The sequence below is a fragment of the Mustela nigripes genome, chromosome 16, assembly GCF_022355385.1.
Source record: "Mustela nigripes isolate SB6536 chromosome 16, MUSNIG.SB6536, whole genome shotgun sequence".
Classification (NCBI taxonomy): Eukaryota; Metazoa; Chordata; class Mammalia; order Carnivora; family Mustelidae; genus Mustela; species Mustela nigripes.
The window spans coordinates 24,958,397-24,980,775 of record NC_081572.1 but is presented as its reverse complement, the minus strand read 5'-3'; the positions used below and the strand labels follow the sequence as shown (position 1 = coordinate 24,980,775).

General features: G+C 56.7%; 1 protein-coding gene across 6 annotated transcripts in view; it reads right to left on the bottom strand.

Moving 5' to 3' along the window:
• The window catches only part of ITGA3 (integrin subunit alpha 3), a 30,167-nt gene that overhangs the window by 7,096 nt on the left and 692 nt on the right, over window positions 1–22,379 (bottom strand). The window contains exons 1-20 of one of the 6 annotated variants that reach the window (XM_059380101.1): window positions 21,735–21,918; window positions 20,514–20,721; window positions 12,755–12,882; window positions 12,361–12,440; window positions 10,152–10,401; window positions 8,554–8,640; window positions 7,962–8,169; window positions 7,318–7,514; window positions 5,584–5,672; window positions 5,320–5,456; window positions 5,070–5,156; window positions 3,867–3,934; window positions 3,660–3,796; window positions 2,888–3,037; window positions 2,693–2,790; window positions 2,192–2,339; window positions 1,860–1,928; window positions 954–1,033; window positions 766–843; window positions 117–219 (exon numbers count right to left, since the gene is read on the bottom strand). In XM_059380101.1, the coding sequence (XP_059236084.1) occupies window positions 117–219; window positions 766–843; window positions 954–1,033; window positions 1,860–1,928; window positions 2,192–2,339; window positions 2,693–2,790; window positions 2,888–3,037; window positions 3,660–3,796; window positions 3,867–3,934; window positions 5,070–5,156; window positions 5,320–5,456; window positions 5,584–5,672; window positions 7,318–7,514; window positions 7,962–8,169; window positions 8,554–8,640; window positions 10,152–10,401; window positions 12,361–12,440; window positions 12,755–12,882; window positions 20,514–20,721; window positions 21,735–21,741 (2,409 nt within the window). In that variant the 5' untranslated portion in view covers window positions 21,742–21,918. Of the gene's footprint in view, window positions 1–116; window positions 220–765; window positions 844–953; window positions 1,034–1,859; window positions 1,929–2,191; window positions 2,340–2,692; window positions 2,791–2,887; window positions 3,038–3,659; window positions 3,797–3,866; window positions 3,935–5,069; window positions 5,157–5,319; window positions 5,457–5,583; window positions 5,673–7,317; window positions 7,515–7,961; window positions 8,170–8,553; window positions 8,641–10,151; window positions 10,402–12,360; window positions 12,441–12,754; window positions 12,883–20,513; window positions 20,722–21,027; window positions 21,136–21,155; window positions 21,265–21,294; window positions 21,660–21,734; window positions 21,919–22,379 lie in introns of those variants that run through there. The other 5 variants (XM_059380105.1, XM_059380106.1, XM_059380102.1 and 2 more) reach the window with 5 other exon arrangements.

The following is a 22,379-nucleotide window of genomic DNA, read 5'->3' as shown; positions in this document are numbered from 1 at the left end:
GCCACTGCCTCCTGGCAAACCACCTCTATCTCACCCATCCCCAACCCGCACACCCTCAGACCCCAGGCCCTCCCTGCCTTAGAAGTCCCCACCTGGGGTCCCTGTGGCCCCCTTACCTGGAACTCATATTTGAGGGGGCTTCCCACGTCCTCCACAGTTTTCATGCCAGACTCACCCATCACCGTCCCTCCAAAGAAGCTTTGTAGTCGGTGATTCACTCTAGGGGTGAGAAAGATGCTGGAGTCTGAGGGGGTGGGAGGGGCCTTGGCAGAGGGGGTGGGCACCAAGGTAGGCGAACTCCAGCCACTCTGACATCAGGCAGACCTGAGATAAATCCCAGCTTTGCATTCACTCGCTGTGTACCAGTTATCACTCAAGCAAGTTATATATCCTCCCAGAGCCTCGGCTTCCCCATCTGTAAAATGGAGTTTGCTGAAGTTGTTATAACATGGGGCTGCTGTGGGAAGTAGGTGAGCTGCTAGATGTAAAATTCCTAGCACAATGAGCTCCCTTGAAATGGTAGGGCCACTCCGAAATCTTGGCCCCGGGCTGGCTGATTCCTCCACTGCTACCTGCCTTTCAAGGGAAGTAATAATAGCAAGAGTAATAATAGTGACTGCTGTTAGGGGAAGGGGTGGCCCAGGGGAAGCAGAGGCCTGAGGATACTAGGCCTAGAGGGGTGTGTCCGAGGAGCTTGGGAGCCACGTTGAGGACAGCGTGGCCCGTGCACCGTCACAGCGAGACTGGGGGAGGGATGGTACCCACATGCTGAGCGAGGCCCGGAGCGTGTAGTCTACCAGCAGAGTCAGGGTCACTGGCCACAGGTTGTCCTGGTGACTTGACCTGAGGAAGGAATGCAGGGGATAGGCAAGAGCTGTCAGCTAAGGCCAGGGCTGCAGGAGGTCCCAGGGTACCTCACCCCTGCCATGGACTGGCTTCTTGAGGTCACTCACGTGGAGAGCTGCAGCTGGGCCTGGAGCTCCCTTGTGTGCAGGGTCACTCCAGTGACCTCGAAGGCGATGAGCAGCTCCATCTGCCATGAGGAACAGGGAGGCAGAGAGGGGTGTGTGGGCCTGGGCAGGGGTGATGCCATGGGGGAGAGAGGGACTGAACTCTATTCGAGGGAGTTGGTTCTCTGGCCTCCCCTCTGATTTGGGCAAGCAATCTCTTCCTGGCCACCTGCGTCCACACTTTCACCGTGTTAGCTTCATCCAGCTTCCCTTTCTCCTTCTTCTCTGTCCAGGACATCTCTGCTACTTTCAATGACATGACCTTGAGCAAGTTACTGTAACTTTCTTTTTTAAAGAAAGATTTATTTAGAGAGAGGGAGACCATGCGCAGGGGGAGGGACAGAGGGGGAGCGAGAGGCAGAGAATCTCAAGCAACCCCCCCAAGTACAGAGGCCCAAGGGGAGCTTGATCTCGTGACTCCGAGATCATGACCTGAGCCAAAATCAAGAGTCCAGGTGCTTAACCGACTGAGCTACCAGGCACCAGAGTTACTGTAACTTACTAAGCCTATACTATCTTTCTATAAAACAGCATCTACCTCCTCAAACGTTTGTGAGAACTGCAGCATAAAAAAAGTGTGAAGTCTTGGACTCCGGGCCTGGCACATAGTAGGTGCACAGCAAAATCAAGTTCCTCACCTCCACCTGCTCTAGTTTTGTGCATCGCCAATGGCCCCATTTTTCTTAGTCTCTGGGCCTCCCCCCATGTCCTCCTGTATTGCTCTGTCTCCTACCCTGGCTCTTTCCTTCAAGGAAGACTGGGAAGCAGGCAGGCAGAAGCAGGGTTAAGGAGCTCATCAGTGTAGCAGCCTGGGACCCAAAGGCCTGGGAAGGTATGGCCCACACTCACCCTCTGGTTCTGTTTGAAGGGGTTCCCCAGCTCACAGACAATGGTCTCGTTGGCCTGGCATGTCCCAGCCTGAGGAAAGTAGAGGAATCAGGAGTGAGTGGTCAGAGTCGGGCATCTCCGGCCACTTCCCTGTGGCACTGGGTCTGATGCCTACAGGTTCCTATAGCATTACAGCCGCCACAAGCACCTGAGGAAACCCTGCCAAGAGGAAGCGGGGTGAACACGGGACTAGTGGGAACACATGTAAATGACATGCATATAAGGATGTAAACGCTCCCAGGGCCCTGCTTGGGCTCCGAGCCCTGTGGGGGTCACTCGCCGGGGGCACTCACGGGGCGCACTGAAGACAGCAGCAGGGCAGGAGGCACTGCTAGGGTGAGCAGTGCCTCGTGGGCATCTTCCCCAGCGCGCTCCCTGCTGGGGGTGTTGGTCACATTGATGCTCAGGAGCAGTTTCCGGCCATCTCTGCTGTATTGCAGCCTGGGGGTGCAGTGGGGAGGACCCCCCGGGGTTGAACCCAGAGCCTGTCCCAGGCCCGCCCCGGATCAGTTAGGCCCCGCCCCTCAGGCCTACTGAGTGAAGTAAGCTCTGTCTGGGAATAGCCAAGCCCCACCCTCCAGCCTCCCTTGGAGAAGAAGGCCCCTTTCCTGGCCAGCGAAGGCCAGAAGCATCTGCGTGGCCAATTAGCATCCCTGCCCTCAGCGCGCCTCTCCCTGAGGCTCCTCCCCTTGAATCTTCCGAAGTCCCTAGGATCCCCCAGACCCGCAGGGCCCCGCCCCTCACCAATGAAGCCCCGCCCCACCCTTGGCCAATCAGCGTGGCCCAGAGCTCACCTGCTCAGCGGCTGCCCCAGCTCCGACACGAAGGCTGCCTGCATCTCCAAGTTGCTGTCGCATTTGTTGTCCTGGCCGCACTCTTTCTGGAACTGGACCTGGGGGTGGCCAGAGGCGTGAGGGCCTATCAGGCACAGAGACATCTGGCTTCACAGGCCTCCCGGTCCCGGCCCTTCAGGCCCCGGCCCCACCCACCTCGGTGTGGTTCTCCAGAACCTGCGCTTGATTCAGGACAGGGTAGGGGTCTAGGGACCGCAGCCCCAGTCGGGGGTGCTCAGGAATCCTCAAAGGTAAAGAGTAGTTCATAGAGATGATGATGGGACGGAGTTTGTCGCGGACGTTGTCCTGGGGAAGGAGGGGGAGCTGAGCCCAGCACTGCGCTCCCCTCCCCTCTCCCCAAGTTGACTCTTCACACCACCCTGAATCCTCAAGGAAGACCTGAGCCTCCACCCACCCTGAAAAACCCCAGTACGGCTGAACCCCCTCTGGTCCGATCACCAAATTGACCCCCTTCCTACAACTTAGATCTGTAAGCAAGGTGAGGGGCCTCCTTCTCTCTAGAGTTGGGGGTGGGGGGACATATTGGGGGTGGAGCTTGTTGAGCCTCCCTTCATCCTTGGGGTCCCCAGGATGAGCTCTTTCAACCTAGATATCCTAGAGAGGGGCTGAGCTGGTCCCACACTCAGGGGCCCCTTTTGCCCACCAGACATCAACTAAGCCAAGAGTCCCACACCCCTCACTTTTGTAAGAGGAGATGAGCCCTTTGGCACCCATCCCCATTCCGAGGCCCTATCTCTTTCTAGCACATTCTGGGCACTGTACCCACTGCAGACTTATGGCCTCCCAGGTCCACCTCCCCGACCTCTGTCTCTGGGGAGACTTCAGTCCCTTGCCCCTGACCTGTCGGGGCATCTACCTCCCTCCTCCAGATCTTGGAGCTGCTGTCTGGCCCTGCCCCCTCCCTCACCATGAGGAGCAGTTCCAGCTTCTGGCAGCGTGTGTGGGGCATGGAGAAGAAGCCGTGGAAGACGGCTGACTGGCTGCGGGCAAAGCGAAGCCGAGGCGGTCGGCGGTCCCGGTCAGCCTCCAGCGTGTAGGCCAGGGCTGGGGGAGGACGGGGTGTTATCAGTGCCTGGGCAAGCATGCCCCTCCCCCCTCAAAGCCCCACACTCACTGATGTTTCTCCTATAGTTGGGGTTCCCGGCACTCTGGTTGTAAGCAAAGCACAGTTCCACCTGCACGCTGTTGAGAGGCGGGAGAACAGAGGGGGAGGTTACGGTGGGACCCAGTTATCCAGGCCCTGGCCTTCACCCCTGTACTGGGCCAGGGAAAACAGAGGTCCTTAGAAGGAAAGGCAGGGGCAAAACTGGGGGGTCCACAGAGCTGCTTTGGGGTGTCCTTGGTGTCTTCCCTCCCCTGAAAGCCATAGAAAACAGGGTTAGAGGGTGCCACAGTTCGTTAAGCAACTGACTCTTGGTTTGGGCTCTGGTCATGAGCTCAGAGTTATGAGATCGAGCCCCTCATTGGGGGCTGGGGGGGGTCTGCACTCAGCGGGGAGTCTACCTGAGACTCTCTCTCGCTTTCCCTTTGCGGCGGCCCCTCCCTCTAAAGTAAATAAAAGCTTTTTTAAAAATTTAAAGAAAACAGGGTTAGAGGTCACCAATAGGGAAACTGAGGCCCTGAGAGCAAGAATGACTTGCCTGAAGTCATCAGTTGATTGGTGTCCTGCCCAGTCCTGTATAGGACACGCTGTCCAGATCCTCTCCCACTCACCCCTGCTTTCTGCTCTGGCACCATTTGCCTTCTGATCCAGGCCTCATTCACACAAGTCTCGGAGTCATCGCCATCATTACCGTGACCATGTTAGCCACTAACATATTCTGAGTACTTCAGGTGGACAAGGTGCCATGTGAAGGGCTTTTTGTACTTTATCTCATTTAATTATCACAATGATCCCATAAATTCGTTATTATTATTAACTTTGTTTTATAGGCAATGAATCTAAGACTTGGAGAGATAATTTGTTCAAGGTGGCTCTCTCCCATCCACTTAAATGTCTCCTTCTTCCCTCCTCCTCTGGGACCTCCCTCCCCAGAGCCCACCTCTACCATTGCAGTGGGCAGAGCTGGATTTGTACAAGGCTGTCCAGAGCTCCTACTCCTAACCACCACACTCTCCCGCCCCTCCAGTATTTGCCCATTACCTCCTGCCACGAGGCTGGCTTTTTAATGAGGTTGGGTAGAAGGGGCAATACTTATCCCAGAAATCAACCCGGTACGGGTTGGGTAGCAGGAGTTGCCAGGGGAGGGGTTTCCCTTCCTGGTTTGCCCATACATAAGGAGGAGCGCGTGCACAGAGAAGGGCCCAAGAGTCTCACCAGGAGGTGGCTGTGCAGAACGCAGGGTCCAGCACGGATGGCCGGGCCACCAAGGTCTTATGGAGGATGTTGATGACAGGCCGTGCCCTGCACAGAAAACAGACATCAGTGCTTCCTGCTTGGCCCCTGCCAGGCCAGGCCCAGGGCTTGGGCTTGCATGGACCCAGTGCTGAAGGTAGACAGAGCTGGGGCTCCATGCAGACAGGGCTAGAGGGGAGAAAGGCCCCTATCCACCACTGGCCTGGCTTACCGCAACAGCACGATGCGGTCAGACAGGCTCCCCACCAGCAGGTCTGGGTATGAGTTCCCATCCACATCCATCTGTCCACTCAGTGAGTAGCCAAAGGTGGCCAAGCCGGGCAGTCCCAGCTCCTCCCCCTGGATTACCTGGGGGTAGGGAGAAGCAGTGGGCACAGGCTCAGGGTGAGCTCTGGGGAGCGGCGCCCAGGGGGAACAGGGAGAGGGTAGGTGAGGGGAAGGAGGGAAAGCACCCTTTGTTCCTGTCCACCCATACCTGCTGTGGCCGTCCCAGGAGCCCGCTGGAGCTGCTGTGGTAGATATACACTTTGCCCAAGCCCTCAAATGGAGCTCCTACGGCAATGTCTGGGGAAGAGAGGCAGGACAGGTCCACCCTGAGTCCTGCGGGCCCCATGTCTCCCCGACCTGGCACTCCAGGCCACAGGGTCCAGCAGGAAACAGACCTCACACTGCCAGGCAGCACTCAGAACATCAGAGAACAGAGCTCTACCGCTCAGGATTAAAACCGGGACCCCTGTGAGCCCAGCTGCCTCGTTTTTATATTGTGGGAAAGCAGATCTAGGAGAGACAAGGGATTTACCTAGAGTCATGCCACAAGTTAATCTGACAGGCAGGTCTACACTCCTGAGCACTGGCCCAGTGTTTGTTCCTTACTATGGTCCCTTCCCTCTCCTCCACCAGATTCCCCTTCAGACACCTGGTTCCTCCAATGGCATTTACAAGCATGGTCACAAAAGCAAGTGTTCCCCGTTGGTGACTTTGCCAGGTAGTTATCAAGCACCGATCTCCTTTAATCCTGACAAGACTGCCGGGGTTGGGGACTGCTGTCCCATCTTAAAGAGGAGGAAGCAGACTCAGAAAACCCAAAGTCACACAGCTAATGAGTAGAAAGGGGACGGTTGAGTCCATGTCTGTCTAACACCAGGGGCTGGAATTTTAAGCACACTATCACTTTCCTTGTTAAAAATTCCTTAGATTTTAGACTTTTAAAATTCTAACCACTGTTTCCACAAATAAACCCCATCATGTTTTATTATCTTCTTAGGCTTTGCTAAAGCCTTTCTAGTTCGCCGCTTTTGATCTGATAAAGCCTAGGTAACCGGAAAGCCAAGCTTGTTAGAAAAGTATGTAAAGGAAAAGTAGGTCCTGAGTAGAAACCGGACGGCTCTTCTATCAGTAAATGCTTGGGCTTTGCTAACTGAACTTTCTAGCACCGATTTTCGCTCTTCAGCGACTCCTCTGCCTTCCTTTTGGTTCTCAGGAGTGTTCTAGGAAATTGAGGTCATCGGGAAAAGTGGTTTCCAGATAAGCCAGGGGCTGTCATTGCAACAAGGCTCTTCCTTAATCTATCTCTTTCCTTGATACCCCACGTCTGATCGATCCCTAAGTCCTGCAGAGCACCGGACACCCTCCATATCTGGGGCACCCACTATGTCCCAGCCCTTAGCATCCCACACTTGATCGAATACGTTCGTGACCTTAACACCCCCAGCTTGCTCTCCCCCATCCATCCCATATCACTCTCCAGAACCATCTTTCAAGATACCAAGTTATCATATCACACCCCTGCCCCTGAACCTCCTCTGGACACCCATCCCTCTGCCATTACCCAAATGTAAAGCCCCAGTTCCTCTGCCTGGCTTTCAAAGCATCTACCCCCGTCTCCACACTGCCTCTCCAGCCTCACTCATCTCTCATGTGAACACCCCACATCCACTAAATTTGGGTAGACTGAGCAAGTATCCCACGCTCTCGTGGGGCCCCTTTGGTTCCCCTCTGGTTTGCGCACTCAGCCCAGTGGTACAGCCACTCCTCCGGGAGGCCCACGGAGCTTACCACAGGTCACGCCCCCTGCACAGCCTCTCTCTATTACTGCCATGAACTCCCTGGGCCTGAACCCCATCCCATCCTCTCTTTGGGTCCTGTCAAGCCGGGTATACAGCAGGCACCCAGTCCGTGGGTGTGCTGGGGCAGGAGCGCTGGCTCATACCCTGGAATCCATCCTGGTTGATGTCACCAATGCTGGCCACGGAGAAGCCAAAGGCGGAGCGACTGGGGCCGTGGAGAAGGAGGGAGGGGTGGGCAGGGAAGGAGGTGCCTGCCTGGTTCATGAAGACATACAGGGCACCCCCTACCTCTTCTTTCCGCTCAAAGTAGTACGGGGCGCCCACCAGGAGGTCCTGCCACCTGCACGGGAGAGAAGGAGGGAGAGATGGGACATAACTCTTGTTTAGTGGGCACAACTGCACCAGGGTCCAAGGCTATACAAATGGCATCTCTGGCCATGGCTCCTGGGAAGGACGTGGCAATGTCATCAGGACCCATCTGATAGAAGACACACGTCCCAGAAAAGACAGGGAGCGCAGATCACACCCCGACAATCCACATCCCCAAGAACCATACAAGGACAAAAGTAGATGCAGGTGTCCTGCAATTGACGTGGAAATACCCAGAATCTCATCAAGACTAAGTGCAGTCAACATGCAAATCCCAATAAGGAGCAGGCAAACAAACGGACAGTTGGACAACCGGACAATAGTGACCTTCCATTGCTCTGCCCAGGCTTGGGCAGGCCTACTGCCCTGGCCATTCCCCAGGGTTGCGGGGCCCCAGAGGCTGTCCCTGGATCCTCACCCGTCATTGTTCAGGTCCGCCAGGGCAATGGCGCTGCCAAAGTAGGCGCCCACCTGCGTGCCCTCCAGCACCTGCCTCCTCCGCAGGTCTCCGCCTGCCTCCTGACTCAGCAAGAAGACAGCACCCATGTGTCGGTACCGGGGGGCACCTGTCACGATGGTGATGTCCTTGGGGTGCAGGATGGCGCTGCCCACCTGCACTGTGTACCCTAGGATGGGTGGGGAGGTAGTCAGTCAAGGCCCAGTAAACTTGGTCCCCTTCCATCCTGCTCGCCAAGACTTCCCAAATATCTTCTATTCCTTTATTCCAAGTTGGACAAGAAAGTGGACCCTGGATGCCCAGCCTCCAGTCTTGCCTGCACACCAGACTGTGACTTCCATGAAGGTAGGGACTGTGAATTTTGGGCACTGAGAACAGGCCTGGCATACAGGTGGTGCTCAATAAGTGTGTGCTACTTGAGCTCAATGGTGCTAGTCACACCTGCACCGAGGCCTCACTCTTCCACTAAGCACTGAAGGTGAGAGACCAGCGTGCTAGGAACTGAGCCCCCTCCTTCCTCCACCACCCCATGACCCACCACAGCTCAACTCACCAATATAGAGGTTTCCTTGGTCCTCTGGGTCCTTATAGCTATATTCGGATAAATCCCAGTCCTTCCGCTGAATCATGTAGCTATTTCCTTTCAGGAGGGGGAGGAAGGGGTTTAAATCAACACTCCCTTCAACCACCATGTCCAAGTCCTCCTGACACCCCCACACAATAAGGATATAATAACCCCTTTTATTTCTGAGCCCTCTGCCATTGGCAAATCACATCTGCTTTAATAACTCTGTAAAGTAGAACAATGATGCTCATTTTGCAGATAAGAAAAGCAAGGCTCAGGGATAGGGAGCAGGTGTTGAGCCAGGGCTGGAATCTGGTCATCCAGGCTCCTGGACACAAAATGACATTGCTCTCGTTCTAGACACTGAGACCAGACTCCACACCACTATCTCCTGGTTCTGCCCCAAACTCAGCTGTCCACCTGATCCTTGCTCCCTGGGGCTGCTGCTGGAGGGCACTTGCTGCCCTGCTGAGGTTCTAAAGGACTAGGGGTTGGTGGGGGAGGCAGGACCAGAGGACTGAGCAGAGCCCTCAGCCTCTGGTGTCTGCCCCTATGACTATGCCCTGGACTACCTCTTGGTCAAGTGGAGGAGATTCGGGATTCCCTCTGCCTGTTGGTTCTGCAATTAACATAGATGCAGAAAGGAGAGAAGGCTCACTGGGACCACCACTATGTGGTGGAGAGAGGCAGAGATGGAGGAGCTGTGAGCCTCAGATACCCAAGTATCTGAGCGTGGCCATAGCATTTATAAGCACGGCTCTTGATCCAAAGAAAATACTCCCCGGGCCCCCCAAAGATTGCCCTCTATGTACAGATGAGAAAAAAAATTCCCCCAGCTCATCGAGAAGTGGAAAAGAGAAAGTAGAACAGCGTGTTGAGTGTGATAGAAGACACTGTGTGTGTGTGTGTGTGTTTTAAAGATACCTATATATTCTAGGGGTGCCTGTGTGGCTCAGTGGGTTAAGCCTCTGCCTTCGGCTCAGGTCACGGTCTCAGGGTCCTGAGATCGAGTCCTGCCTTGGGCTCTCTGCTCAGCAGGGAGCCTGCTTCCCCCCACCCCCTACCTGCCTCTCTGCCTACTTGTGATCTCTCTCTCTGTCAAATAAATAAATAAATAAAATCTTAAACAAAATAAATGAAGATATCTATATATTCTAAAATAAGTCAGAGGCTCCGTGAGACACTCAGTAGTCTGTACGGGGAAACGGGGCAAGGGAGGTAGGTGGGAGAGAAGGGGCACTGTCTCTCTTTGTGTCACCAAATCCTACTGTCCCAGTTAGTAGCTGCACCAGGAGCATGTTTTATTGTCTTAATAAGGCTTTCAATGCTTTGAAGCAGAGTCAGACAGACCTGAATTCCAGTTCAGGTTTCATAACTTACCATTGGCCCTGGGCAACTGACTTCACTTCTCTGAGGCTCAGTTTTCTGGAAAATGGGTCTAAGGACGCTGTGCTTTGCCTCGTGAGGATAGTTTAAGGCTAATAAACATAATAAGTGCTTGAGGCGCGAGAGGGGCAAACAGGTCTCTTCTGCCCCCTGGGAGCGGGTGGTCTCCGCTCCTCCCGGCGTCCCCCCGCAGCACCTACCTTGCCAGTTGTAGGCCCCCGGAGCGCCAAAGTACACGGTGTTGTGGGTGAAGCCGCCGCTGGTTCCCAGCTGGCACATGCCTGTGGCCAGGTAGTCTGTGTTGCTGTTGCACATCTCGTTGTGGTACGTCTGCCAGTCGTCAGTGGGGTCCAGCTCGAGGTCGTTGCCCCGCACGTAGCACTTGCCCACCATGCGCCGCTGGTCCTCCGACCCTGACCACAGCACCTGGGTATAGCGGTGGGCGCAGACCTGGGGACACACACAGCCTGAGCCCACAGCAGGGACCGAAGGCCGGCTGTCTCCTTGGCCCTGGGCACCGCTGGCTTGGCTGGGGAGGAGCTCGAAGAGGTCTCCCAGCTTTTCTGCCATGCCACAGTGACACCTGGACCTGCATCTGCTTTCCAGGATTCAGAAATCTGCTCTGAAGGGTGGGAACACTTTTTGGGAAGGCCAGGAGGTCCTGGATTTGAGAGTGGCTTACAGATCTTGGCAAAAGGAAAAGGGGAAAGGATGAGGGGATGCGGGGCCCGGGCTCTCCGGTCTAAACAGAGCAGATGAAGGAACTTAACCTCTCTGCTGTGCCCTCTTAATGGGTGGGCCATTGTTAAAATAATCTTAGCAATGACACCAGTTAATAATAGCAGCAAACGCCTACTGAGTGCTTCTTATACGGCAGACAGAAGTCTAAGCTCTTCACATACGAACTCCAGTCGGTCTCCCAACATACCCCTGCGGAGTAGGGACAATTTCCACCAACCCCCCCCATTTTAAATAAGAGGCTCAGAGAACTAAGTCTCTAAGATCTCACATCTAGGGAGACGCAGAGACTCCTCAAACCAAGGTTGTCAGGCTCCCAAGTCTGAGCTCCTAAGCGCTAGGCTGCTCCTGCCTGTCTTATAGCTTCTCCCATATACTGGAGGGGCTCGACAAACAGTCGTGGGACACATCAATCAGAAAAGGGTGTTGAGGGACGCCTGGGTGGCTCAGTCGGTTAAGCGGCTGCCTTCGGCTCAGGTCGTGATCCCAGCGTCCTGGGATCGAGTCCCACATCGGGCTCCTTGCTTGGCAGGGAGCCTGCTTCTCCCTCTGCCTCTGCCTGCCACTCTGTCTGCCTGTGCTTGCTCTCGCTTCTCTCTCTATGACAAATAAATAAATAAAATCTTTAAAAAAAAAAAAAAAAAAAAAAAAAAAAAAGAAAAGGGTGTTGATAAAACAGCCAGAGGCCAGGGGAAACCCGGAACTGGGTCTGCTGGCTTTCTGTGTCTGCTTCCAGCCGTGAGCTCCCCCAGCAGCAGGCCGGAGTCACTGTCAAGCCGCTGGTGCTAGCCGAAGCGGGGCACACAGTAGGTGCTCACTGAACATCTGTGGAGTGGGTATGCTTGCAACTGAAGAAGGGCCCGAAATCTAGAACCACCCTCAACAGAGGCCTTCCATAACACAGTCCTAAAATAGCATTTCCTTGAACTGAGGCGAACCCGGGGTTTGCAATGGTGTTCAAAGGTAACAAACTATAACAGAGACGACTATGGGGGTGGCCATTGATTGGATGGGGACACACTCTCTGGAGTGATGTCAATATCTCTTTGATGGGTGTCGGTTTCACAGGTGTTTGGTTGGTCAGATCTCCTTAAAACTTAAAATCTGTATGTTTCACTGTCTGTAGATTTCACATCAATTTTTAAAAAATGAAAAAAAAAAATTGCCTATCTGGGATTCAGAAATTGAGACCCCAGGGACTGACACTGAAGAAGGCAGCCAGGAAGTGACAAGTGACAGCAGGGAGTGGCCCCCAAACCCCCAGGGGTGAGCTGGGGTCAGCAGGGCTGTGCTTCTTCCGCCGGCCAGCCTGTCAGGAAGGAGAGGGCCCAGGCCACACTGCCCCGGGCTCTCTCTGCCCTTTCCTCCTCACAGTTCCCTCAGCTCGTTCCCACGCAGGGTGAGCACCCCGGGAGAGGGTGGCGGTGGTGGGGGGGTAGGAAGCGGGTGATTCAGACAGGACTCAGGCCCTGCCAGGCCCTGCCAGGCCCTGGAAGCATGCCAGAAGTGCAGATGGAGGAGGCACTCAGGACCGTGGAGACATCCAGCCACAGAAATGGACATCTGCAAGGTCCCAGTTCACTCACTGAAGACCCCTTTCCTGCCCTCCAGCTCCTGGGAGATGAAGGAGAAGACTGGCGTAGAGGGAGCTGACAGTGAAAGCCCACTTACCAAGACTCTGCCTGCAGGGCCCTGGCTGGCCACTGTCACCCCAAGCCACATGTCCTCAATAATGTGATGGTCAGGGTCACCTGTGGGCATGGGAGGGATCATGAGCCGGGGCGCCCGTCCTCCCAGTGCTCAGAGCCTCTAGAGGGTAGGGGTTGGTTTTCCTGGACCTCCGCTCCTGCAGGCCACCCTCCCTGTGCCCTTCTCCAGCCCGCCATTAATCTCAGCTCCACAGATGCCACGTGGTCCCTCTTTCCTCTAGCACTCCCTCCTCCCAAAAGGGGAAGAAGGGAGTGGAAACCGCCCAGTTAAGCCGGATAGCTCCTCCAGGTCACCCTCCGTGCTACCCCCTCCCAGACGCCTGCCCCAGTGCTGACCCCCAGCGCCCTCCCCTCACTTTTCTCTGAGATGTCCATCCGCTCACAGTCGTCCTTGTCGGCAGTGAGTGGGCACAGGTACACGGCACCGGTCCGGTTGGTGTAGCCATCAGGCAGGGCGAGGTCCCGGGGAGCACCAGCCAGGAGCCTGGGTGGGGAGGATCCAATGAGGTTGGCGGGCCTGGGCTCAGACTCCCCAAAGCGTGCTTTGAACAACTTTCTGTTTAACATGTTTGCTGAGCACCTGCTGTGTACCAGTGCCAGGCAGTGTTCCGGGCTCTGGGGTCAGGAGATGAATGGATCCCAGCCCCGGTGCTCCAGGAGCGGCTAGCGCAGGAGAGGCAAGAAAACAGACATCTGCAGTCAGTGCCTCCAGAGAGGAAAGCAGGGCACAAACCAGTCCAGGGCAATGGCATGGGGAGCAGTGCGGGAGGCTCACAGACAGAGGAACGGGACTGAGTCTGAGGATGGCCAGGGCTCACCAGGAGAAAGGGAGGAAGGGCACAGTAGGCAAAGGTATGACCTGCATGAGGGCCAGGAAGCATGAACAAGCAGTGTGACTCAGGATCCGCACAGCCCTAAGTGTGGCGGGAGCCAGGAACATGGTGGGGGGTGGGGAGGGCAGGGTAGGAAAGGCGTTTCAAGCAAGGCAGTGACATGATCAGATCTGGGTTTTGGAAGGGGTGCTTTGGCCTCTGCGGTAAAGGTAGACTGGAAGAGAGAATGACTGGGGGAATCCTGGCACAGGTTTCAACTGTGGGGGTGGGAGCTGTGGGAGATGACACAGGAGGCATTGGTCCTTCCTCTCTAAATTATATGAGGACTTGGGCCCAGGGGCTAGCACTGAAAGGTGACACTGGATGCATGGAGTGTCCCTGAAAGCAGAGCCAGGTGAGCTGAGGTCAGCAAGGCCCCTAAGCAACCTGGGTGATGTCTATCCCTGCCCCCCGCCACACGGCACTACCACCCCCTAGAGACAGGCATACAAGCTATGAGGGGATGGGCACCTGACACTTTGTGGACAATGGAGCCGCAGGGCTGAGTTCTTGGCAGGTGGGCCTGAGAGTGGGGATTGCCTCCAGCATGCCCAGAACCCATCTTTGGGGACAGCGACTGCAAGTTCCTAGAAGGGTGCCTAGGGTCCTGGTCACACATCCCACTGCAGACAGGTGGCTAGAGGACAGGAAGGCAGAGCAGCCTGGGAGCAATATCTCAGAACATGGTCTTTGGCCCACCAGCATCAGAAATCCCTGGCCAGGGGCTCCTGCGTGGCTCAGCTGGTTAGATGTCTGCCTTCAGCTCAGGTCATGATCCCAGTGTCCTGGGATCGAGCCCCACATCGGGCCCCCTGCTCCACAGGAAGCCTGCTTCTCCCTCTCCCACTCCCCCTGCTTGTGTTCCCTCTCTTGCTGTCTCTCCCTCTCTCTCTCTCTCTCTCTCTCTCGGTCAAATAAATAAATCAAATCTTAAAAAAAAAAAAAGAAAGAAAAGAAATCCCTGGCCGATTTGTTAAAAACTGGCAAACTCCTCAGCCTACAGCAGACCATCAGAATTGAACCTGAAGGCGGAACCCCAGAACCAGCCTATTTAACAAATACTGTGCACCTCAGGTCAAGACTCCCTGATCATCACCTCCCTGTCTGTAGCCTGTGGACATTCTGCCTGGATGGTCTCCCGGATCCTGATGGACACAGCCTTCTGGGTAGCAGGCACCTCCTAGATACCCCTCCGTCTGGCCCCGGCACCATCATCATCCCGAGGTTCCCAGCTCAGAACTGGGCTCCGGGCTACCTGCCAGAGTCTGGAGGAGCACAGCAACATCCCCGCCCACAGCTCCTGCCTGGGACCCATGAGTGAGGGCAGCGAGAGAGTGGGCAGGGCTGGGTCTGGGCATGCTGGGACCTGGGGTGCCTCCGCCCACTGGCTGTCAGGAATGCACTGCCTGAGGGTGCTGGGAAGGGGGTGGGACCTCTGCCTGCGCCTCACTTCTCCACTCCAACCTCAGCTGGGAAGTGTCCCTGAGGGCAGGGGTGCAGCTTCTCCAAGCAGAGCAGCGCTAGGAGGGGCGGGCAGGAGGGCTGGCAGGGCGCCAGGGTGGCAGCCCGGGCCCGGTTAGTCACCCTCTGTCTGGCCTGGAGAGGGTGCCTGGTGAATCCACTGCCTGACCACCCAGGTCCCCCCGCCCCCTAGTGACTGCCAGGTAAGAGAGGGAGGCAGAAGCCCTAGGGAAAGGAAATGTCTCCGCTTGTGGGAAAAGAACCGAAGGACCTGGTTCTTCCTCAGGAGGGATGTTTCTTTTCCCTCTCTGAGCTGTGAGTGCTTCATCGGTGAAATGGGGACCACGGCTGTCCCACCAACTTCCAGGGTTGTTGAGGGGAACAAATGGGTCCATGTTTCAGAAGGGCATTTGGACTATGACGTCATGGCCAATGTGAGCACTTAGTCCGGCATCAGGGACTGGACTTCCGTCCCCCGCAGGTGTTCCTCCAAGCAAGCAGGAGTGGTTAGGGAGTCTGGAACAGAGGGCAAAGAGCAGACTGGCTGTTTAGAGGGAGCGGAGGATGGGACCTAGGAGTCCTCCCATGATGGCAGAATCACTGGGCGGGCGGGTGGGGGGGGCACTGGCTACGATGAACTTGAAGGGGTAGGTCCAGGCCTCAGGAGGCGAGGTGTGCCTCGGGAGCCCAGGCTGCATTCCGAGGTGGGACACGCAGTGGAAGTGTTGCTGTCCCCCAGCTGCAGGCTGGGTGGCAGGGGGGACCAAGCTGTGGGGACATGGGGTGGCTGGGGAGCAGGGTAACCATGACTTCCCAGCTCTGTTCATCTCAGAGGTAGGGGACTGAGGGACCCTTCCTCTTAGCCTCCTGGGGTACCGTGCAGGGAAAGCCAGCCATGAGTAGCATTTGGGACTGAAATCAATCCGTTTGCCGTCCATACTCACTCAGGCTGTCACCCTGCCCCAGCCTTGTGCCCACTGATGGGCGGTGGGGCAGGGCGGGTGCCCTAAATTCCAGCCCCACATCCCAGGCCCCTCCCTCCCCAGAGATTCCATGGGGAGCCCCCCTCTAACCCCCCTGGGGTATTTTTAGCTCCTACTTGGCCTGCTCAGAGGCCCTTTAAGGCCCTCTGGCTCCCAGCCCAGGATCTAATGGGTCCCCAGCCAGGGGGCTGGGAGTTGGATGGGGGAAGGCCTGTGCAGAGGGTCAGGTCCAAATCCCTCAAGCCACAGCCAGGTGTGGGAGAGTTCTTCCTGGTACAGAAATGAAATGGAAAATAGAATGCAAATGCACCCCTCTACTGCCTGCTTTTGGGGCTGCTCCAGAGCAGTGGGTCCAAACGCTGACCCCTCCCAGATCACCAGTGAGTCCAACTCCAGGCAGCTGTCAGAAGGGAGGCCAGCAGGATGCTCTGCCCAGCTCTTAGAGCACAGAAGAAAGGAGATCTGACTTCCCCTCTCCTGGAGCCGGGCTGGGCCCCTCCGGGACTAGGGGGATGGATGAAATGACCTCTCAAGGGCTTTCTGACAGCTCCTCAGCCTCGTCTTTGGCTCCAGCCAGACAGCCCCTCCTGGCCTCTGGGGAGCCCTTGAACTCCAAGTTCCATAAAAGCACTTCCTCACCCCCATTCCATCATTCTTCCTGGGGTGGGGGTAGTGGGGGAGGGTTCAAAGCTAATGCAACGGCCAAGCTGAAAACGGCAGAAGCGGAGGAGGCTGGGGAATGGGGCCCAGGAGCATTCAAAGCACCAGGCTTCTCACCCTGAAGAGAAGGCTCCCTGGGGGGCACTGGGGTGGGGTGATGCTCAGAGAATCGGCCAGTAAGATTCAGGGAGGCACCTCGGAAGCTTCCGGTTAACCTGGAGGGTAACAGGGGCCAGCAGAGAGACCGCAGGCCCCAGCACCGCACTCCTCAGGGTTCCCTGCCCCCTTGGCCTGGAGGCGGGTGGGTGGCACCGAGCGCCGCTTCAGCGCTGAGACCGGGGTGCAGGTGCAGGCCGCCCTCGGATGCTGGGTCCCAGCTCTGTGCCCAAAGTGCCGCCCGAATTAGCCATCTCCCTAGAGGCTGCTCCTGTGGCAGCCGAACAACAGCCTTCTCCATCCTCCCCTACGTCGCCTTGACGCTGCCCACCCAGCCCCCTCTCCCTCCTGGTGACTCAGCCCTAGAACCAGAGCAACAGGCCGGAGGAAGTGAGAGAATGAGAGAGGATGGGAGAAAGAGACCTTGGCCCCAAACAAGGCTGTTTGTCTCATTTCTTCTCCCTCTTGCTGGCTCCTTAGTATCTTTTCCCCTTTTGATCCTCTGCGGTGTGGGGAGAGGGGGGTTCCCCCTGTTCTCTATTCTCCATCTCTCCTGCTGCAACAGACATCTTCCTCCGTAGCTTAGCTCGGGGCAACCCCCTTTCATTTCTTTCTCTAAAAAGTCAGGCTTCCCCTTCCTCCTGCCCTCGTCCTGGGCGGGTCGCTGGAGAAAGCCCAAGGAACAGGGCGCTCCACGGTGCAGGTCTGCCTGCAGCCACAACTGTTCTGCCCATCTCCTCCAGCACGAGTCTTGGAGGCTGCCAGGTGCCTGCCCTGCCCAGGGAAACATGTTTTAGGAGAGCATGGCAGGTAAGCCTGGCTCCTGCCTACCTCAGATATGACCTCATCAGACAGAGGCACAGCCACGCCCGCCCCAGGCTCCGTAGACACCCTCAAGTTCAAGTAAGCGCAAAGGGGAGAGAGAGCTCCAGAGGTATCTTTGTGGTCTACAAGGTCAGGCCAGACCAGGACAACTGGATTCCCAGGAGGGAACCACAGAGTAGGTGCAGGGGGCCGGGGGCAGAGACCAGCTCCCAGAGTAATGGTCCCTCTGCTTCCCCAGGGCTCGTCACACATTCCACCCAGAAGCCTGAAGCACCTTGGTCCGGCCCTCTTCCTCACCCGCACTTCCTGAGACAGGGAAGCCAGGGCCTGGGGGTAGGGGTGAACTCCGATGTGGGAGTTCCCTAACTCGGGTCCAGAGATAAAGACGATGGGAACGAGATAAAGACCTGGAGTTTTAGCCGTTTCTGAAATAAGGCCTTCTTTGAAAACAGGATGAGAACTGTGCTCTTCCCTTCCCCTTACTCCCGAAGGACGCACAGATGTAGGATTTTCCGTGTATTTGCAGGACCCCCCCCCCCCCCCCCACCTCCCGCAGACCTTCAATGAACTGAGGCTAAGAGTTTGTTCAGGACCAGGAGACCTCCCCCCCTTTTCCAAAAGGGCTTGTAGGCTAACAGAATATAATACCTGACTGGTTGGTTCCCCGAAGCTGTGCGCTCAGACAGCTGTTCACATCTGGCTACACAGCTGGCTGCAGCTTAGCCCAGCTGGCCCAGCTGGCCCTCCCAAAGGGCCAAGGGGCAGAATTCAGCGAAAGGAGGAGATGAGCCAAGATAGAGAACCACAGGGAGAGACATGCTACCCAAGAGAATGGCCGAGAACTTGCTCTAGAATTACCTGCCTCTCCACAGTTCATTAGTTTTAGAACCTTCTGGGCTTTCAGCAAGCCTAATGTGATCTCTAGCTGCCCAGGAAGAACAGTTAAGCCCCTCTGCTCAGCCATCTAGGGTGAGACCCATGGGTACAATGGCCTGGCTTTGGCATGAGAGCCCTGAGCTGCTCCCCGGAGACACAGGCACATACAAAGTGATGTACAGACACTGTCTCACTACAGTCCCACTGGCACCTCATGAAGAAGGCATGCTGTCCTTCCCTCACCCTTGACAGGTGGGGACATTAAGATTCAGGTAGTAGTGACAGATCCAAGACTGGAAACTGGCAGGGGGACTTAGGGGCCTCTTCTCCCTCCCCAGCATCTGCTTTCTTCTTAATAGGCCAACAGAGGCAGGAAGGAGGACATAGATCCAGGTCCAACCTCTCTTTGGAGAAAACTGGCCCCAAGAAGGGAAATATCTTGCTCAAGGTCACACAGCGGGTAGGGGGTTGGATGTGGGGTTTACAGAGGCCATTATCTACTCCAGATTTTCATTATTCACTCTTGTTTTCCCCACCTTCTTTTTCCACTGTGTTGTCTTATATCATGCAGATTCAGTATTGAAGTCTAAAAAAATCTGGGGCACCTGGGTGGCTCAGTCAGTTAAGCAGCTGCCTTCAGCTCAGGTCATGATCTCAAGGCCCTTGCATCCAGTCCTGCATCCGGCTCCCTGTTCGGTGGGGAGCCTGCTTCTCCCCTATGCCTCTACCCCTGCTCGTGCACACTTGTTCTCTCTCTCAAATAAATAAATAAAATCTTAAAAAAAAAATAAAAGGAATTCTAAAAATTATTTTTCTGGGCTGGGGCAGAAAGAGTGCCAATACAGAAACTTGGGCTGGTAGCCACTTTCAGGGTCTCCAAAAGATGAAGGACTGGTCAAGGGCAGCCCACAGTTGCTGGTGCTGTGCTGGGAAGGGTGTGGCGGCCTTAGCCTCTGCAAAAGCGAGATGGAGGCCAGGTAGGCAAGTAGACTGGGCCAGGGCTGGGCCAGCAGGGCAGAGGCCAAGACTGAGGCAGAGTTTGGACTTTGGATATTCCAAGCTTCCTCAAGATTTTGCAGGCCCCAGCCAGAGCTGGGAAAGCTTTCAATACACCTTGTAGGAAACCCCGTCCTCTTACTCGTGGAGCTAGACACCAGGTTGGGGTAGATGTCTGATAGGTTCCCCAGCCCAAAGAGGTAGGTGGGACCTGCCACACCTGTCCCAACTCCTTCCCTTCTGCCGTGGCCTCCCCTCTCCCAGCTGCCTTTTTTTCCCCAGCTGCCAACCTCAGCACCTGAGCCCAGGGCAGAGAAACTTCTAAAACCTAGACTTGCCCCTCTAGGCAGGAGTGTGGCAGTGGCCGTGGTGGGGGTTGGGGGGGGTAATAGGAAACACGAGCAGCTGGATGCAATCTCCTTCGCTCCTCTCCCCTATGGGTAGCTGTTCCCCCTCCTTCTCCTTACAGCTGTCCGGGAAGGCGAACAGAAGAGAAAAACACCATTTCCCTCTTCAAACCAAAACAAACACACTCAGGGTTGAAGATTCAACATGAATCTGTGGAATGCAGGGAAGACGTCTGGTGGGAGGGCGCCCTTGTGGGGGTTGGGGTGGGGGACAGGAGTGCAAGCAGGAGTTGGGACAGCTCCTTCTGTCTCCCCGTCTTCAAGGGGTCAGAGGAAGCTCCTGGACAGTTCCAAAGGCCCAGACTTGCCCATCACCTCACCCTGCACCCGCCAAGCATCAAGCTCCCAGTGGCTGCAAGGCCCTCCAGTCTGGATCTGCAGAGGGTGTGGCTGGCAAGGCCCTGGCGCTTAAACATACCGGGCCACAGTTTCTTCCCAGTTAAGGGGGAAGAGGGATCCACTGGGTGTTTACCTTGCAGTTTTCCCCAGGTCCCAGCCCTGGAGAGAAGTATTCCTACATTAGGTACGTGGTCGAAGGCGTGGGAGGAGGCTCAGGAAACGGGGATCCCACTTCTACTTTCAAGACAGCTTTATAGGGCTGAGGGGCTGCGTTTAGACAGGTTCTGGCTGGGTCAGCACTTGCTAGGGATTGCGGACCCCATCCCACACCCAATCCCTCTGCTTCCCGCCAGACCTGGGTAGGGAAGGCCTGCCCAGGTTTCCCCCCCACCCCGTTTAATACCCGTTCACTAGAGCCCGCGCCTCGCGGGCCTGGAAGCCGGGCTGCGACTCGGCTCTGGATCCACCCGCACCCCTGCACACACACTCTGTCCCCCCCCGCCCAACGCCCCTCCCCACCCCCAGCCAACCTCAACTTACAGGTAACGCTGCTGCCGCTCCGTCTGCCGGTGGAGGGCGACCGAGTAGCCGAAGAGGCTGCCCGGGTTCTTGGCCTCCTTCACCACCAGGAATCGGGTGTCCAGGTTGAAGGCGGAGGCGACGCGGCCGCCGGCTGCCACCATCAAGGCGAGCGCACAGAGCATCCGGCGTGGGACGCAGGCGGAGCGGCGGGGGCCGGGGCCCATGGCTGCGGGGGCGGGGGCCGGGGCAAGAGCGCGTGAGGGCGTGCAGCTGGGAGTGAGGACCTGTTCACCTGCTCCCCGCGCCACCGGAGAGCACTCGGGCGGGCTGCGTCGCTGAGCCCCGCAGCGCTGAGAAGTTTCTGGCCCCCAGCCCCGGTCAGTTTCACGTCCGCTCAGGGTCTGCGCTCTCAGACTCCTCTTCGAGGCTCGCGGGTCTACTCTCCCGCCTGCCCGGCCCGCGGGTCACCGGGCCCCCCCCGCCCCCGGCACCCTGCCCCCAGCTCGTCCCGGCCGCGCCCCCTTGGCCGCACCGTAGCCTTCGATCCTGGCTCGGCGGCGGATCTGGGAACGCAGACCGGTTGACCGCACGAGAGACGGGAGGGAGCGGTCCCCTGCGCGCGCGCCCCGCCTCCCCACGCCCAAGCCCGCACCTCCCCACCTTGCGCGCCCAGCCCGGGCTCCGCTTTCCTTCCGGGGAAAGAGAAAAGGTCCCGGCTCCGCTACCGCCTCTTAAAGGGGCAGCACCGCCCCTCCCTCCTCATCCTCCCTAACCAGGCTCCGCCCTCTCCCCCAAACACCTGTCGGGAGCCCCCAAAGGCTTGGATTTCCCCTCTCCGCCCCTTGCTTCTCCCAGGGCGCGTCACCTCCCGAGCAAGATGGATTGGACGGGCGGGGCCGGGGGGTGGGATTTGTCCGGCTGCTTTGCTCCCGCGGCTACCGCTGCTGGAAAGGCCTTTCCTGGCGCGGCCACCTCTGCGGGCCCGCTGGAGAGCCCCGGCGTTGGCGCATCTGGGAGGCGACATTCGCGCGCCTCTGGGTGGAATGCCGGCTTCGCCTCCGCAGCGCTGTGAGTCCCTGAGAGGCTGTTGGCGGTCTCTGGATGTTCTTCCTCGCACCCAGTCCCTTCGCTGTCCTTGTCGAGATGTGTTTCTCTTGCCCGCCCGCCCCTGCCCACCCTGATCCGGGCTGGATATGGTCCCTCCGCAAAGCCAGACGGATATTCAGCAGTCGTACTAACCGAGCATTGCTAATTGTGATGAGCCGCAAGACAGCGCTTCCCCACAAAGGGCTCCGCCTTCTGGTATCCCTTATAAACCATTCGGGGTGGAAATGGGTCCCTTCTGCTTAGAATGCACTGTGTGGCCCGGGAGCGGGGCCTAGACTCTAACCGTGTCTCGTCCACTCCAGCCTTCAGGGCCCAGCCCAACAGAGGTCTCCTCCTCCTACCCAGGCTCAGCCTGAGTGTTGGAGACTGGGCAGAACGCCAGCCTCCCTAGGTGTGTAGTGGGTGGCCCCAGGTGGAGGTAGGTGGGCGGAGCGCAAAGCGCTAGTCATCCTCCGAAGAAACTAACTGAAAGGGAACTTCAGGGAACTATGTACTTTCTTGAATCGAACTCAGATTTCTCATACCGCAGCATAGAGACTCACTTCCCCTGCACATTCTTTTCTGCAGGCTGAAGGAACTTTGGCCCAGAAGTTCAGCCTTCAGCCCTCACTCTCTTGCAATTTGATTTAGAGTCCCTGTCTCTGAGAGTTTATAATAATAAAAAGGAAACTATTGTGTAGAAAGTGCTCAGAAAAAAAAAGTGCTCACTCAGCAGGAACTATGTTAAGTGCCTTACAGAGATTATTAGATTCAATCTTCACAACAATCTTTGAGGGT